This window comes from Drosophila persimilis, unplaced genomic scaffold, assembly GCF_003286085.1.
Source record: "Drosophila persimilis strain 14011-0111.01,24,50 unplaced genomic scaffold, DperRS2 tig00000124-arrow-pilon, whole genome shotgun sequence".
Taxonomy (NCBI): domain Eukaryota; kingdom Metazoa; phylum Arthropoda; class Insecta; order Diptera; family Drosophilidae; genus Drosophila; species Drosophila persimilis.
Genome location: NW_020825294.1, coordinates 12,507,387 through 12,523,913, shown reverse-complemented (window position 1 = coordinate 12,523,913; position 16,527 = coordinate 12,507,387). Strand labels below are relative to the sequence as shown.

The following is a 16,527-nucleotide window of genomic DNA, read 5'->3' as shown; positions in this document are numbered from 1 at the left end:
ACTAAGACTCTTAGCTCTGCCCACATATTTTTATCCCATTGATGAATAAATTTTCTACAAGATTGGCTGGTTTTTGGTCCTTGTTATACCCGATACTCAAAATGAGTATTTGGGTATATTAGATTTGTGGTAAAAGTGGATGTGTGTAACGTCCAGAAGGAATCGTTTCCGACCCCATAAAGTATATATATTCTTGATCAGCATCAATAGCCGAGTCGAATGAGCCCTGTCTGTCTGTCCGTCTGTCTGTCCGTCTGTCCGTCTATCCGTCCCCTTCAGCGCCTAGTGATCAAAGACTATAAGAGCTAGAGCAACGATGTTTTGGATCCAGACTACTGTGATATGTCACTGCTACAAAAATATTTCAAAACTTCGCCCCGCCCACTTCCTCCCCACAAAGGACGAAAATCTGTGGCATCCACATTGTTAAAGATACGATAAAACCAAAAACGCAGAATCGTAGAGGATAACTATATGTTCTAGAGTGTAAAATCTCAACCAGATCGTATAATTATTATAGCCAGAATCATGAAAACAATTTTATTCTTTCTCGCTCTGTCTCTCTCTAACACACAGGTTGCATGGTCGGTTTTGCCAATTGCAAAATATGAGTTCAGGGATCTCAGAACCTATAAGAGCCAGAGCAACCAAATTTGGTATCCACACTCCTGTGATATCGGACCTTGACCGTTTCGTGTCCAAATTTCACCACACCACCTTCCGCCCCCGCAAAGGACGAAAATCTGGGGCATCCACAAATCTCTGAGACTATTAAAACTAGAGTAACCAAATTTGGTATCCGCACTTCTGTATATAAAACAATATAAAACGTATATTTCAGAATTTCGCCCCACCCCCTTCCGCCCCCACAAAGGAAAATCTGTTGCACCCACAATATTGCACATTCGAGAAAACTAAAAACGCATCATCATTTTTGTAGCCAAAAGCAAGAAATCAATTTGCAGTGGCTACGCAGCGCCCGACGTCACGCTCAGACTGATTTTCTGTCTCTCCCGCACGCATTCTTTGTCGTGTCGTTTAATATTAGCGGCGTCTGCCGGAGGAGAGCCATACTGACTTAGTATCGGGTATAACTGTAGAGTTGCGGTGTCCGCAGCAACTCACAACGTTCCCCCTCGTTTTTATTTTATTTTGCCCAAAACAAGGTTTAAACCAAAAAGTTCAACAACAAAACAGTCGCAATGTTGTCTTGTCAATATTGTTGGTATTTAAAAGACTTGTCAACCGGAGTAATTTGTATACCATATTTTGTTAATTTTATATAAAGATACTGTTTTAGAACGTAATTAATAAAAACAATTTTCTCAATATGATATGTTTTAGACGTATTCATGCATTTGATTAGTGTCCTGTATATCCTGATCCCGATACTTATTCTTGGTCTCTTTAAGAGAAATACCTTTTAAACAGAGACTAGTTTATGCATTCATGAGAGTCTGGGATGACAAACATTTCCGCAATTCCATAATACCCTTTTCCCTAGGGTATGCAGAATGTTGTCCATGTTGCGGGACATGCTGCTCGTTTTCTCGATACATGATTCTGGCCCATATAATTGAATGTTTCCATGTTTCAACAGTATGCATGTATGAAAATTTAGCTAAAGCAGCATGTTTGAAGAACATTTTGGACGATTTTCTTTGGCCGAAAGCCAAAGTAGTGAATAAAAATGACACCAAGCATTTTTCTACGCTTAACAAAGGATGGGAGGTTTACTAATAGCAGTCTACAAGAGTAAGATGGCAGTCTAACACCCGCAGAAAACTTTAGCTTGGCGTCTAATATAAGGCCAAGGTCATCTACCAGGGTAATTCTCTCAAGAGAACCACCATATTGGTTATAGGGAGACAACAAGGGGCTAGAACGATGAGATGCCATTATTTTGCATTTCGAGGCATTAAGGTGTAACACGTTTGCATAACACCATGACTGACAGTTATTGAGATCGGATTGAAAGCGAGAATGAAATGAAATGTCATTATACTGGACACAGAGTTTAACATCATTCGCATACGTAAGTACTCGATAGTATGTTAATACCGAAGGCAAGTCATTAATAAAGAGTGTGAACAGTAAGGGGCCTAGATGGCAACAATCTTTACTGGTGAAGAGAGGAAGTTTTTGAAGAGGACTCTTTGAGCCCTGGAACAAATTTAGCTGGGAAGCCATCTCAGGAGGTTGGGCGGAAACCCTAAAAGCTCAAGTTTATGCGCTAAAAGGGAATGGTTTACAGAGTCGAATGCTTTATTAAGGTCGGTGTGAAAGCCTTTATTAATTAAAGAGTTAAACTCTAACAAGTTCGTGGTTGTTGATCGCCGCCTTATAAATCCATGCTGAGTTGGAGATATCAGTGCCTTGCAGAGATGTTGCAGGTGCGGAGTCAAAATTTTCTCAAACATTTCATGTATGGCGGATTACTTTGATAAATCTCTATAATTTTTTGCGTCAGACTTGCTACCTTTTTTATGGACAGAAACGATTCCTTCCAGATCGGGGGAGCAAGAAGTATCAATGTATAGGATGAATAGTTTATGCAAGGGTCCACGCAGATCGTCGGCGCATTACCTGAGTACACAGCCTGGAGTGCCGTCTGTACAAAGTGAAAACAGCGGAGAAATTTCATTTAACAAGGGACTGAAAATTCCGTTAGACCTCGGTAAACCGTATGGGTATGGATGACCAGAGTAGCTTTCCTTAGAATATGTGGTTTAGAAAAATTGGGCAAAAAGGTCGGCAAATAATGATCTCCATTATTTGCCGACGTATTAAGAAGTGATAGCTAGGATGGGTGTGCCGACTTTCTACGCTTACTGTTTACGAAGCTGTAAAACTGTTTAAGGTCCTGTGAAAAATGTGTCCTGCATCGATATATGTAGTTCTTTTAGCATTGAGCATTAAGAAGAGCAGGAGAAAGAAGTAGGAGAACTAACTTCTTGAAATTTGTTTAAAGTCTTGATTTTAAGTTTTTTCGACCGGCTATTGATGCTGATCAACAATATATATACTTTATGGGGTCGGAAACGATTCCTTCAGGACGTTACACACATCCACTTTTACCACAAATCTAATATACCCCAATACTCATTTTGAGTATCGGGTATAAAAACACCGGTTTTTTATGCAAAAAAATGGGGTCTGGTCACGAAAGAGAACGACGATCGATTTAAATACATTTACAATACATACCCATACGAATACCCATTTCATAAATTCATACCCTAGTAACCCCTCATAAGCAGGATCGTTTGGATTGGTGCCGTTGTTGATGGCGTAAGAGACAGGGGCAGCAGCAGCGGCGACACTGTCTGACTTGGCAGTCTTGCTTTTAGTCCACTTTTTCTCGACTCGAACCCTGTTTTTATAACAAGTAAATAGTTTCTGCGCCCGATTTACAGACTCCAACGGAAAGACGCTCTTCATGTGTCGCCCCAAATGTATGCTGTTTTGTGATGTCAACGGCCATGTCGTTGTCATTATAATGTTGCTAAGAATATATTCGGCTACACATTGACGATTGTTGTCACCGTCGACGCGACAGACACCGAGGACGGGTCGGATATATGGCCGGATAGTTCTCCACTGTCCGTAGAAAGGTCAAAGTCATCAGCGTCGCTGCTGAGGTAGTGGAAATTAACTTGGGAAGGCTATCCGTAGTCGTGTTCCCGTAGGCGATCCGGTTCGTGCGTCGGTTTCCGAATCCGCGCCGGTGTTCCATTTAAATAAAATGACCTGAGTAAATTTTAAATTTGAATTCCGTCCATCCGTGGTGCACCATTTGTTCCTGAATTTTTCCGCGGCCAACGCCGTAACATTACGGATCTTTTGCCTATGCTTCAGAGAACCATCGTTGACAAAACAAATTCAATAGTATGGAAAGAATATTTTTGTAAAATAAATATATATTATATATTATTAAATTTTTAAATAAACGTAATACATTTATTAATCATAATTAATTGATTAATATTAATTAATAATAATATATTGCGTTACGTTTTATGTGGTATGGTGTGGTAAGTTATTTACATTACGGCTTTGCATTCAGCCCGTAAGGCTCGCGCGTACAGAACTGTAAGACTATATATATTTATATATATATACATATGTATATATAAATATAATTTAATTTAATTCAGTTTATTTTTTTCGTCTCTTCCAGCAGAATTTCCTCTACAGTCTTGCGGGCCCACAATTTACGTCCAACCTTCTTAAATTGGCTGCAGCACATCATGATAGGCCGCATATATTCCAGCAGCACCTTCGTTTGACATGACAGTGCTAAAACACTGTTTACTTTTTTGGTATCGAAGTCTTCATTTATCCGAGTCATAGTTTCCGAGTCCTGCGCTACCATTGCTTTAAGCGCGGTGTAGTGTTGCGTCAAAATATGGGAGCCTAAATTGCTTACCTTTGCGATCACTTTTTTACATAATTTGCACTGTACACCGATCGACTGTTCATTGTGGGACGGCATTACTGTAGTACTTTCCGCAATTGGACTGGTACTTTTGGCAGGAGTAGGATTAGCAGGGCCTGGCAGCTTCTCGATCTTTCTTATACACATGGCTTTAAAGAAGTGAGTAAATTATAAAATTATTACATAGAAGTTTTTTAACTTTTTTCTTTACTCACACGTGAGCGATTCCTCGTCCGTCTCCTGCTGCTCGTCGATCTCCTGCTCAGCAGCATCCACGATGGCCATGTCGTCGATCTCCGGCTCAGCAGCATCAGGCATCAGGACGGCCTTCGGCTCAGCCATGTACTCGGGCTCCTGAACGGCCTCGACTGGAATACAATACATTATGAGAAGATTATTTTATAAACTTATTTTACTTAGTTTTACTACTTTCCTTCAGGAAAGAAATATAGAACTTCATCACATCGGCTGGACGAACCTCGTAAATGGTTTTTATTGTGCCAAATTTCACGCTCATTTTAGCTTTTCTTTGTAATATGCGGTTGCGTTTGGGTTTCCCATTCGGGTGGTCGCAATATGCCCCGAATAGATCGTGCATAAAGTTGCTGTCCAAACCGTCCACTCGGATTTTACCAAATTTCGCATACATCTTCAATTTTTGTTTTGGGTTAAATGAATAAACGGAGCATGTATGGTTGCTTTGTGAAAGTATCGATATTTTGTTGCGATACGCTACGCCCTCCAAATATCAAATCTTACCTTACCTTTTCGATACAAAATTATCAAATATTGTACGAAATGGAGGTACAATCATTGGACCAGCTGAAGAAGGCGGCCCCGATGTCGTCTCTTGGAGAGGAAAAGACAGAGATAGAGTCACTGGACCAGCTGATGGAGGGGCCCCGATCTCGTCCCTTGTAGAGGAAGAAGGAGAGATAAAAGCACTGGACCATTGGTCCATTTGATGCATCCAGTTGTAACGAACCTTAAGAAGGTTCGTCACAGCGCGCTGCATCGCTGCATCCCTTTTTATATCTCTAGTTTCTCTTAAATATATCGTTACTTAGCCTTAAGAACAGAGAATGCATACGATAAATGTACCATCAATAAAGAGACAGCTTCCCCATATCGTTTCGCTTACCATTTCACGACAGTCAATCCCACGAGGAAAACACCGGGATCCAGCGAGCCGCCGGCATCGACGCGGCAGCGGCAGAAGAGAAACGCCGAGAACAGCGAGCCGCCGGCATCGACGCAGCAACGGCAGAGGAGAAGCGCTGAAAAGATAAGATAACAGCATCAACGCAGCAACGGCAGAAGAGGACCGCTGAGAACAGCAATCAAATCCAGCAACGACGCACCAGCAGCGGAAAAGAGAGGCGAAAGTCACCGGCGCAGCTACAGACGCCGAAAGAGAGGGGAAACAACGAAGCCAGCCTTCTGCCGCAGCGAGGATGACGACGCTAGCCGCCCACGCTGACGCTGGATCGGCAGAGCCAGCAGAACGCCGGCTGCATCCTGCATCGATACCACACTTACGGAGAGGGGATCCTGCATCGACGCTGCACTCACGGGGAAGAGGAGGCTTTCGACGAATACAAGCGTGGGAGTTCAGGGGTAAGCGAGTCTCTAGACGTGTATACGGGCTGCTGAGCGGTGCGATAGTTAGGGAACCAAGAAAGAATAAAGTGAAATGTAACGAATATAACGAAAACATAGCCAGAGCACCAACAATCTATACACTAGGGAACCTGGAAGCCCGGGGCTTCACCTTCTCTGCCCTTCCTCACGCCTCTTGCCCGAGTCTCCCTCTTTGGCTGCACCCACGTGGTGATCCGTATTCGCTTCGGATGCCCGTCGGGGCCCCGCGTGATTCCCTCCAGTAGTTCGTAGCCCAACGGGATCCTGAGGCCGCTGTCCGGCGATTGCCTAGGCGTTCTCGGTGACACCTGTCGGCGTTCCCCCTGCATGATTCCCTCCAGTAGTTTGTGACCCCGCAGGGTCCCTAGGCCGCTATCCGACGATCGTCTAAGCGCTCCCGGTGACGTCTGTTGGTGTCACCGCCTGATCCCAGTAGTTCCCAGGGTCCCGAAGGTGCTGTCCGATTGCCTAAGCCCTCTCGGCGATACCTGCCCTGTATGATAAAGACTTTCGCAGCAATGTTTAGCCCGATAATGTCCCGTGAGTGCTATCCGGCGATTGCCTAGGCACTCTCGGCGATATGCGTCGGTATTCCCGTATTCGTAGTAATTCTTAGTTCGACAGTGTCCCGTAAGTGCTATCCGGCGATTGCATAGGCACTCTCGGCGATGCTTGTCGATATCCCCGACCCTCGTAGTAATTCTTAGCCCGACAAGGTCCCGTGAGTGTTATCCAGCGGTAGCCTAGGCGCTCTCGGCGACATCTGTTGGCGCCCTGTATGATCCCAGTAGACCGGCAGGGTGACTCGGCTCGCCTTCTAGCGAGCAGCAATATGCACAAAATTAAAATTGCCTTCGTCCATGGTGGAATACACAGCGAAAAAATTAAGGGAGCAGAAAGAGAAAGACTTAGTACACGGCCAGATTGACCTGCTATTGAATCTACGGGAATTGAGCGACTCGGAGTTTTTATACCCGATACTCAAAATGAGTATTTGGGTATATTAGATTTGTGGTAAAAGTGGATGTGTGTAACGTCCAGAAGGAATCGTTTCCGACCCCATAAAGTATATAAATTCTTGAACAGCATCAATAGCCGAGTCGATTGAGCCCTGTCTGTCTGTCCGTCTGTCCGTCCGTCCGTCCGTCCGTCCGTCCGTCCGTCCCCTTCAGCGCCTAGTGCTCAAAGACTATAAGAGCTAGAGCAACGATGTTTTGGATCCAGACTTCTATGATATGTCACTGCTACAAAAATATGTCAAAACTTCACCCCGCCCACTTCCGCCCCCCCAAAGGACGCAAATCTGTGGCATCCACATTTTTAAAGATACGATAAAACCAAAAACGCAGAATCGTAGAGGATGACCATATCTTCTAGAGTGTAAAATCTCAACCAAACAATTTCATTTTTTCTCGCTCTGTCTCTCTCTAACACACAGGTTTCATGGTCGGTTTTGCCAATTGCAAAATATGAGTTCAAGGATCTCAGAACCTATAAGAGCCAGAGCAACAAAATTTGGTGACCACACTCCTGTGATATCGGACCTTGACCGTTTCGTGTCCAAATTTCGCCACACCCCCTTCCGCCCCCGCAAAGGACAAAAATCTGGGGCATCCACAAATCTCTGAGACTATTAAGGCTAGAGTAACCAAATTTAGTATCCGCACTCCTGTTAGATCTCACTATAAAACGTATTTCTCAGAATTTCGCCCCACCTCCTTCCGCCCCACAAAGGACGAAAATCTGTTGCATCCACAAATTGCAGATACGAGAAAACTGAAAACGCACAATCATATAGTATAACCATATCTATCAGATTGCTGAATCTGGATCAGATCGGATCATTTTTATAGCCAAAAGGAACAAATCAATTTGCACTGGCTACGCAGCGCCCGACGTCACGCTCAGACTGATTTTCTGTCTCTCTCGCACGCACTCTTTGTCGTGTCGTTTAATATTAGCGGCGTCTGCCGGAGGAGAGCCATACTGACTTAGTATCGGGTATAACTGCAGAGTTGCGGTGTCCGCAGCAACTCCCAACGTTCCCCCTCGTTTATTTATGTAGACGAATAACATATGCCATGGTAAAAACACAGTACAACATCAACTGTCCAGAAATGCAAAGTTCTGGCAGTCGCTGCAATTCCAATAGACAATAGAAAAAACATGTAACTACATATGTACATACATATGTACGAAAAATAAACAATACAAATAAAAAGAGCTTCCCTTGCGATCCTCAATGTAACAAAAAGTCATTCTTTGGGTCCAATTGGATCTCGAAAGAATGTCTGCCGCTTTTGAATTAGCGTTACAATTGTATTTAAAATGTAATCGAAAGTCTCCACCTGCATTCTAGCGTATTCGGCAAACTTTATTGGGAACCTTCGGGGCTGCTCACATATGGTGAAATTCTCCAAGAATCGGACGATCTCGAAGAATCTCTCTGCGAATTTTCCTTTTCTTCATTTGCACATTTTTGCACAGCAACAATTTATGTTACCTTTAAAGAAAGAGAAAGAGAGAGTCGGGAAATGGCACTTGGTTCAAACAACTAAATATATTTATTGGATTTGCCCTCATTGCCAAAAAAAAAAGTGATTGCCCCTACAAAATACTAAAAAGAGAATACAGAATACTGAAGAGAAGAATCTTTGTGGCATTGGTTGATTTTTTTGTTTTTATATGAAAAAATATAAAGTGACTAAGATTTAAATAAAATAATGATAAACTCTGTTAGATAAATATTTAGTTTACCCCATCCTATCGAAAAACGATTGAATTCGTTGTAAAATAACCACCAAAAACGAGCTTGAATACAGAGGATAACTAGAGACGCATACTTTAGTGACTGACTGTCCAAATACGAGAGCAACAGTATAACATCGAAAATGGTTTTTTTGTTTTTGAAAAAAATAAAAAAAATACTCTCCAGGCAGATGAAAACCCATTTGATCCCTAATGCCAACTTCCGTGAAATGGCAATTTACTTATTGTACTCAGAGGAACGCGAGAAGCTCGACAATTGGCTCCAGACATGGGACATCAAACTCGACTACCGCACTCGTCACCAGTTCCGGGATGCCATGCCCGTTGCCAGACTCGTGGACAAGATACACAAGAATCTTGTGGATCTCAGCATATACCGAGCCTGCACCAGCGTGCCAATGATGCAGAAAAACTGGAAAATATTCAAAATTCACGTTTTGAATGGACTGAAGATAGGCCTAACCGCTGTGGATCAAAAACAGCTGGCACTGGGCACCGAGGGAGCAATTGATCAACTTCTCTTTTTTGTAATGTACAGCCAGAACGAACACCTTTGAATTGGGGTTCGTCCATTCGAAACAATAAACTACTAGTGGGAATTACTTGAATGAATTCGGCCATTTGTAGATACATCTACATTTTGTATTTGTATTTCACATTACAGGAGGCACTAAGTATTTTTGAGACTATTTGGTATAACACTAATTACTTTTACAAACTTTGATGCGGCAATAGCCGCTGCGGATTGCTCAAATGCTCCCACATCAGCATAGATTTTAATTGCAAAGCTTACTGTATCAGAAAATAGCTTTACAAATATGTGCGTTTGTGGCTTATTGATTTTCGTTTGCAGATTATTCCACGAACGTTGAGACCCACCTTGGTACACCTTTCATATAATCTATTAATAATTTTGTTCAATTTCTCCACCTGTTTTGTGTGGGAAAGTAAATGCAATTCCAAATATAAATTCTCATTGAGACCTTCTCTCATCATAAACGAGACCGCTTTTGTTGCTACATGTGGATCAATACGGTCCTTAGCCGAAAGATCATCTCCTAGATCAGTGAGCCCACAAGCCTTCTCAAGCTGGGGTCTTTTATTAAAAATTACACAATTACTGTCGATCTGATTCATGTTTTTGATCACTTTCGATAAATGTTTCAAATGGTCGTCTTTAAAATCCGGTACGAATCTTTTGAGTGGCAACCTTCAATATTATTCGCTATTCGCCGTGCCCACTGTACCAAATCATTGTTTTACCGCTTAAGCTTACGTGCGACAGCTGCCGTTCTTTCGCCTCCCTACCCTTCTTCTTCGTTCCTGCAGATCTCCCCCGTTCCATCTATGTATCTTTCGTTCTTAGCTTAGCTGTAACCCGAGCTGCACTAGCGCTCCCCTACTATCGCTCTATTTCGTTCTCTTACTTTCATTAGGTCCGCTTGCCCCTGATCAGACTTTCGCTGATCCGTGATGCCCGTGATCGTGCCGTGGGTCGGCTGGGAATTAAAAAGTCTAATTTCGGTTTTCAAAAAGACAAAAATGACTAATATTATTATGTTATTATTATTATATATTATTATAGTATTACAAAAAATCGAACTATTTTTTTAGTTTACAAGGCGTTGAAACTTTTCGAACCAATGTACATACAATCTACAATGTATATATATGTATATTTTCTTCTTTCTCATCTTATTTCGTATTCTGTTTTCCTACTTTCTATATTTCTTCGCAATATTAATTTTTTTTTCAAAAACTTAGTTTTTGAGTAAAAGTAATGGTTTTTGATCAATTTCCTTATATTCAATTCAATAAAATAAAATAATAATTAATAATAATATTCCATACTGAATGTTTTAGCAATTATCTAAACATTCATTCGGTTAAAAAGAATATAAGTGAAACCAGAGTGTAACTGAACTTGAGTGAAATTTTGACCACTTTTGAGTAGAAGAAGATACTTTTTCAGTTCTGCCAGGTGTATATTGGCGGGAGTAAGGGCTCGCGCATACTGTAGCTGAAATCGGAGCTGAAAGCTGAAAAAGCTTGCTGAAATCAGCTCAGCTTAGTTTGATCGATCAAGCATGTTTGTTTTTTCAGCAAGCTGATTTTGTTCAAGTGTATTGGTTCATAAGTGATCGAAAATGGGCAAAACATTGTTAAGCGAAATTACGGTGGGGAGTAAGCGGGTTTATTAAAAATATTTGAATAATTGTTTTATTTCAATTGGGCAAAAAAGTTGTATTATTTATATTATTCATACGTCAATAATAAATATAATAAAAAAAATATTACAGTAAACGCTCGAAAGACATCATAATGTTTATTATTGTACAAAATAAATAATAATTGAAAAATGTAATAATAATTCGTAAAATAAAAGTAATACGAATACAAACTCAACGGAAATGTGGTTAAAATACACGGAATTTATAAAAAAATCGAAGAAAACTTCCGTCTGGCTACTGTACGTGCTGTGAAGTAATAATTAATTAACAATATAATAATAATAATTATAATGATATTTATTGATGCCACTTAAGGAGATAGACAATGGGAGTCAGTGGCTTTCAGCAATCAGATCATAAAAGCATTAAATATCATTACAACATTATTGTCATTTTGTTTTGGTATATCATCGAATCTCTTTATTGATTATTAATTGTGTTGATCACCAGTGTTTCATTTGTAATCAATTGTTTAAAATAAGTACAATATCGCAACGTAATAACGGACTCGTGCAAGCAATTTGTTATTGCTCTTATCTAGTCTGCTTTTGATCATCGTTTCTTCGGTGTGCTCTGTTCTCACGCATCAGTGTTTCAATCGCCTACGCTCTCTCTTGAAAGCAAAAGCGGGCCTGCTGCTCGCATTTTAAATTCCTCATTCTCCAACTCCATAGAATTTTTTGCTGTCAAAATAATGCGTTCGATCTTGCGCTTCATTTAATATTCTGCATTTATGGCCTCGCGTTTTTCCATTTCCATTTCTGCGGCGGAACTGCCAAACGCTCGTTCTTTTCTTATTTGCGTGCCAGCCTGTGACGAAAGTCATGAACGAAGATTATCGATCGCTCGTTCTCTTTCGTAGTGACCAGACGTGTTTCTGTTTTGCGCTCCGCTTCGTTTCCTTTTATTTTGCAGTTACAGCCGGTGTTTTTCAAAATAAACCTTTAGTAAAATCCCAATTAACGTACAATAAAAAAAAAAATCTGTTCTTTAACGCATGCCTACTGTTTTCATAAAAACTTAATTTGATATTTATTCTGTGCGTTGGTTATTCGTGTGTTTGTGTGTTGCTTTCCGTAAGTAAGCTCACGCTAAGTTTTGCACGCTCTTATACCGTAAACTTTGCTTTAGCTATCACTCTCATTATCCAAACCCAACTGTTTTTTTTCTCTTGCTTTTTAAACTTTTTGAGCAATAGCGCTCTCTGCTTAGTAGCTCTCGCTATAACCTCTCTCCTCCCTGCTCTCTTTTTACACTAATTCCGCTGTGAGCGTTGTCTGGCACATTGGTCTGATACTAATTTGTTTTGAAATTTTCGTTGCAAATTTTTAAATAAATAAATAATTAAAATGGAATTTGCTGTGGTCTGCGCCAAAAAAAAAAAACTTGTAAGAAGCAGATCAATGTGATCCAATGTGTTGTGAAATATTTTTAACGGAGTGCCACTGGGAAGTCATCTGGGCCCGCTTCTGTTTATTTTATTTGTGAATGACCTTCCTCAAGTTATAACATACTCTACTACTACTACACACGCCTTCAAATGGATCTAAATGAACTACTATTGTGGTGTTCAGCTGGTGGTGTATAAACCTTTTAGGCTTATATGTATATGCCACAACTATAACTCCTATTTGAACTTCTCTTCATTCCTTCTTTTGTAACTAAGTTTCATTATTAGCAGATATTTGTTAAATAAATAAATAAATAAATACAATGGAAAGCTGATTTCGGCGAAATTCGACGAACTGATTCGCTTTACTTTGTTTTAAATTCGGAAGAATCAATCGGGTAAAAGCAGATTAGCTAGAAAGTAAAGATGGCGCCATGAAACTGTTATACCCGCAGTAAATGTTTCTTCAAAATCTTGACTGAACATGTTTCTGCAGCATGCTGACAAAACATCTTCGATAAAATGCTTAAAGTTTGATGACAATGTTTAAAGCAAAACACTCATGTTAAAACAAAATTAAAACATAAACTATTATTTATGTTTAAAATATTTCTCAGCAACATTTTGATTATTGTTGTACGCAACTTGGTGAAGCAACACATGCTGCTGAATGAATGTTGCCAACGGGATGGAACATGCTGACAAAATATTTGTGATAGCACATGTTTGTTCGTAAACAAATTGTTTGTTTATTTAGTTTGGATATTTTTTTGAAATATATGTTGCAATGGGAGATTACAAAAATGTGTGTATTTTTTTTTAAATAGTAAATATTTTCTTTATATTTTAGAAACCCCATACAGGAGATCACTTTCCAGCGAGACGGTAACCCGAAGCACACGACTAAAATCATAACAAATCGTCCCAATAAATCAAGTTTTCATTTATTCCAGTGGCCTGCTCAATAGCCCAGATCTGAAGCTTATTGCTTAAAAAACATTGGAAGAGTACGAGTCTGTACCAATGGGATTGGATAAGTTTTCGGAGCGCGTGCAGTCGGAGCATGATACCATACCATGCAAGCACATACTAAATTTAGTCGAGAGTATATCAAAACTTATTCAGAATGTGATAGAAGCTAAGTCCCTTTGGACAATGTGTTAATAAAATTGATTAAAGCACAAAATTCCAAACGTGCAAAAGTTTGCACACGGACTTTTTTGAAAAAAATAAAATTTCGTAAGAAAACCGATCTCTTTGAATTGAAATTATTTTGTTTTTTTCTTTATCATTACATTAAAGAATCTATGCAAAAGAAAAAACAAGGATTGATTAATTTTTAAAGATTTTACAGGTTATAGATTTTACGCTTAAACTAAAAAAAGGCCTCGCCACCGTATATTGCATTGCGACAAAAGTTTGTGTTGGTTCTCATTTGTGTTGTTTCAAAATATTATGATGTTCTTTTTAATCCAAAAATATCGATATTACTCTATCATTACTGTACTTATTCAAAAGTAAATAAGAGCAAGTACAGCTTTTTCATAGTGCCAATGTAGAAATGTATTTGCCATTAGCGTATATTGACTGCCAGCTTCCAACAATTATAAAAATATAATCCACTATTTTTGTATCAACTGTGTGTCCAACAGACTATATTATTAAATTAAAGTTTGATCGGTGCAAAAGCTAAAATTTCTGCAGCTAGTGATTTCTACGATTTGCACGGTATTGAGCATGAGATGCATAGATGTGTAGTACTCACAATTCTATCCGAACCAAGTCTGAATGCTAATTAAAATATGCTAACAAAAATATAACACAAGTTGTTCTTTATATGATTGCTTATATGTATAGAGAACTCCAATCCAAGATATACTTGGAATGAAGCAGCACATTCGACGAATGAATGGGTAAATATTCATATAATTATAAGTGAATATAAACAATAACTCAGTGGCAGCAATCAACCCCGAGACAAAGAACCTAGCGGAAGAAATTGGGGTCCTTACTTTTGATTGAGGATGACCAGATCCTACGTAAATGAAAGTGTTCATGGCACAGAGATGTGGTAAGTGGAGGACAGACTAGCAGAGCCCTGTATCTGACTGAACCTGTACTCTGTGCGACAGTTCCGCGTATGTGGAGAGGCTCTGAGACGTCATTCAATTCTGATAGCATTCGTAGATTCTCTGACCTTGAACCAAATAGTTCGGTGAAGTCTTCTTATCAGCGAAGCCCGAATCTAAAACAGAGCGATCGTTTCATAACGCCTCTCCCAATGGGCTGGTCGCTGGCGATTGCGCTAGTGGATCAACATCAACCCATTCACAGTTTTACCGAAGCCACAATGCCAAAAGGCCAGAATGCACGGAAGAAAGAGAACCTGCTTCTTGGGATGCTCGGCTTCCTGGTACTCTTCTTGGATCAGTGGGGAGCAGTGGCTGGGATGCGATGCAAGGTGCCCTACGAGAAGGTGCAGGAGAAGTACTGCTACTTCATAGCCGACGAAGAGCCGCTGGTGAGTAGTGGTCCAGTTGTCCGTCTAGGGACTTCGATATGATTTGTCGAATATCAGCCTCTTTTCGCGGGATCTGCAGCACACCTCGTTCCACAACTTCTGCTACCAGGACAAAAAGACTTCGCGCGTCTGCCTAGACAGCGACGAAGAGATGCGAATCCTGGCGCGGCACCTCTACGAGATCGGCTTCCAGAACGGCACCCAGTTCTGGAGCGCCGGCCACCGCTGGCCCGGCGACATGCGCTTCTACTGGAACTATTTCGGCCGCGCCCGGGCTCTTAACTACTCGAACTGGGCTCCGGAAGAGCCCACTCCCCTCATGGGCCGTAACTGTCTGATTCTCACGCTACGGGCCGGAGAGCTGTTCATGAGCAGTGAGTCGTGCTACACCCGAGCCGTCGATATCTGCGAGCAGACGCTCAACACCGAAAGCGGGTCGCGAACGGTTATTCACTAATAGAAGACAGGCGTGGCAGTATCAGTCTTTCCAAATTCTCTTGCTTCCATTTTTAAAAGGTCTGTGCAACTACATGAAATCGATGAAATAAGTATTGTTTCAAATAACAGTTAGGCTCGAGGCATCAGATATTGGAAAATATTAAAGATCTTATTGCATACTTTCGTGTACGAGTCTCACTGGGAAAATGCTATCGCTGGAGTAAAAGAAAGGGGTAGACTACTAACAAATCGAGAGGGAACGTTGTGAAGTGGGGTTCGTATATATGACATGACGCCTTGAGAGAGTGAAATCAGTTGCTCACACGCTTTGGCAAGTGAACACCGACAGTCGGATGACTTAAAAAATGAGAATATTTTCAATTTTATGCCTTTGCCTGTTGGCGGTTTGGCAGAGTGAGGCCACGTTCGATCTGGTCGGCAAAGGGCTCTACTATATAGGCAATGAAGATGGCGTAAGTGGAATATAGAAAAGGGAATTCAAAGGCTTCACCTAAAATCGTTTCAATCGTTTCAGACTTTAAGAAACTGTGACTGGTTTCTTTCGAGAAGAGACTGCTGGAAGCACAACAGCCAGCTAGTGTCCGTGGAAACGATCGAGGAGTTAAAGGCGCTCGAGGACTACGCGCTGTCCAAGGGCTTCGCCGATGGCAGCACCTTTGCCACGTCAGGCCACAGCTTCGACAGTGAAATGCCCTACTCCTGGGAGGGCGTCAAGCAGCCGCTGACCTTCACCCGCTGGATGCCCGGTACGGAAAAGCCGCTGTCCAAAAGCTATCTCAGTCTGGTGCTGTCCAACTCGACATTGTATATGAGGAGATCTTTCGGGTACGACAACTACTATATCTGCGAGTATCAGCCAGCGCTTCTGCGTCTTTGGCTATCAATGAGCACAACGAACTGGATGGTACTGGCAGGTTCAGTGCTCATTTCCATTCGCTGCATGATATTTTTGTGCAGTCGAAAGACAAGAGCGAAGGCAAAAGTATCAAACAAAGAAAAGCTCATATCAACAGCAGATTCAGTATGACATGCACAATGTGCATTCATAAATGTTCATAAATAAAGCAGAAAAAACCAA

General features: G+C 41.0%; 2 protein-coding genes and 1 long non-coding RNA gene across 3 annotated transcripts; all 3 read left to right on the top strand.

Moving 5' to 3' along the window:
- Positions 1-12,087: 12,087 nt before the first annotated feature.
- Positions 12,088-13,601, top strand: LOC113565534. The gene is made up of 3 exons (XR_003408656.1): positions 12,088-12,155; positions 13,320-13,354; positions 13,423-13,601. It is a non-coding gene; the product is annotated as an uncharacterized LOC113565534 (long non-coding RNA).
- A 799-nt stretch (positions 13,602-14,400) lies between these two features.
- LOC6598055 lies at positions 14,401-15,607 on the top strand. Its single transcript, XM_002023112.2, has 2 exons — positions 14,401-14,990; positions 15,070-15,607. Exons 1-2 carry the CDS (start codon positions 14,610-14,612, stop codon positions 15,445-15,447), a joined length of 759 nt encoding a protein of 252 aa, XP_002023148.2. The 5' UTR covers positions 14,401-14,609; the 3' UTR covers positions 15,448-15,607.
- Positions 15,608-15,760: 153 nt separating this feature from the next.
- LOC6598056 lies at positions 15,761-16,527 on the top strand. The gene is made up of 2 exons (XM_026987278.1): positions 15,761-15,901; positions 15,964-16,527. Exons 1-2 carry the CDS (start codon positions 15,794-15,796, stop codon positions 16,474-16,476), a joined length of 621 nt encoding a protein of 206 aa, XP_026843079.1. The 5' UTR covers positions 15,761-15,793; the 3' UTR covers positions 16,477-16,527.

Coding starts and splice junctions, on each gene's coding strand:
- LOC6598055 (XM_002023112.2), top strand. CDS start 14,610: ATGTGGAGAGGCTCTGAGACGTCATTCAATTCTGATAGCATTCGTAGA. Junction 14,991..15,069: donor TAGCCGACGAAGAGCCGCTG/GTGAGTAGTGGT, acceptor CGGGATCTGCAG/CACACCTCGTTCCACAACTT.
- LOC6598056 (XM_026987278.1), top strand. CDS start 15,794: ATGAGAATATTTTCAATTTTATGCCTTTGCCTGTTGGCGGTTTGGCAG. Junction 15,902..15,963: donor ATATAGGCAATGAAGATGGC/GTAAGTGGAATA, acceptor CAATCGTTTCAG/ACTTTAAGAAACTGTGACTG.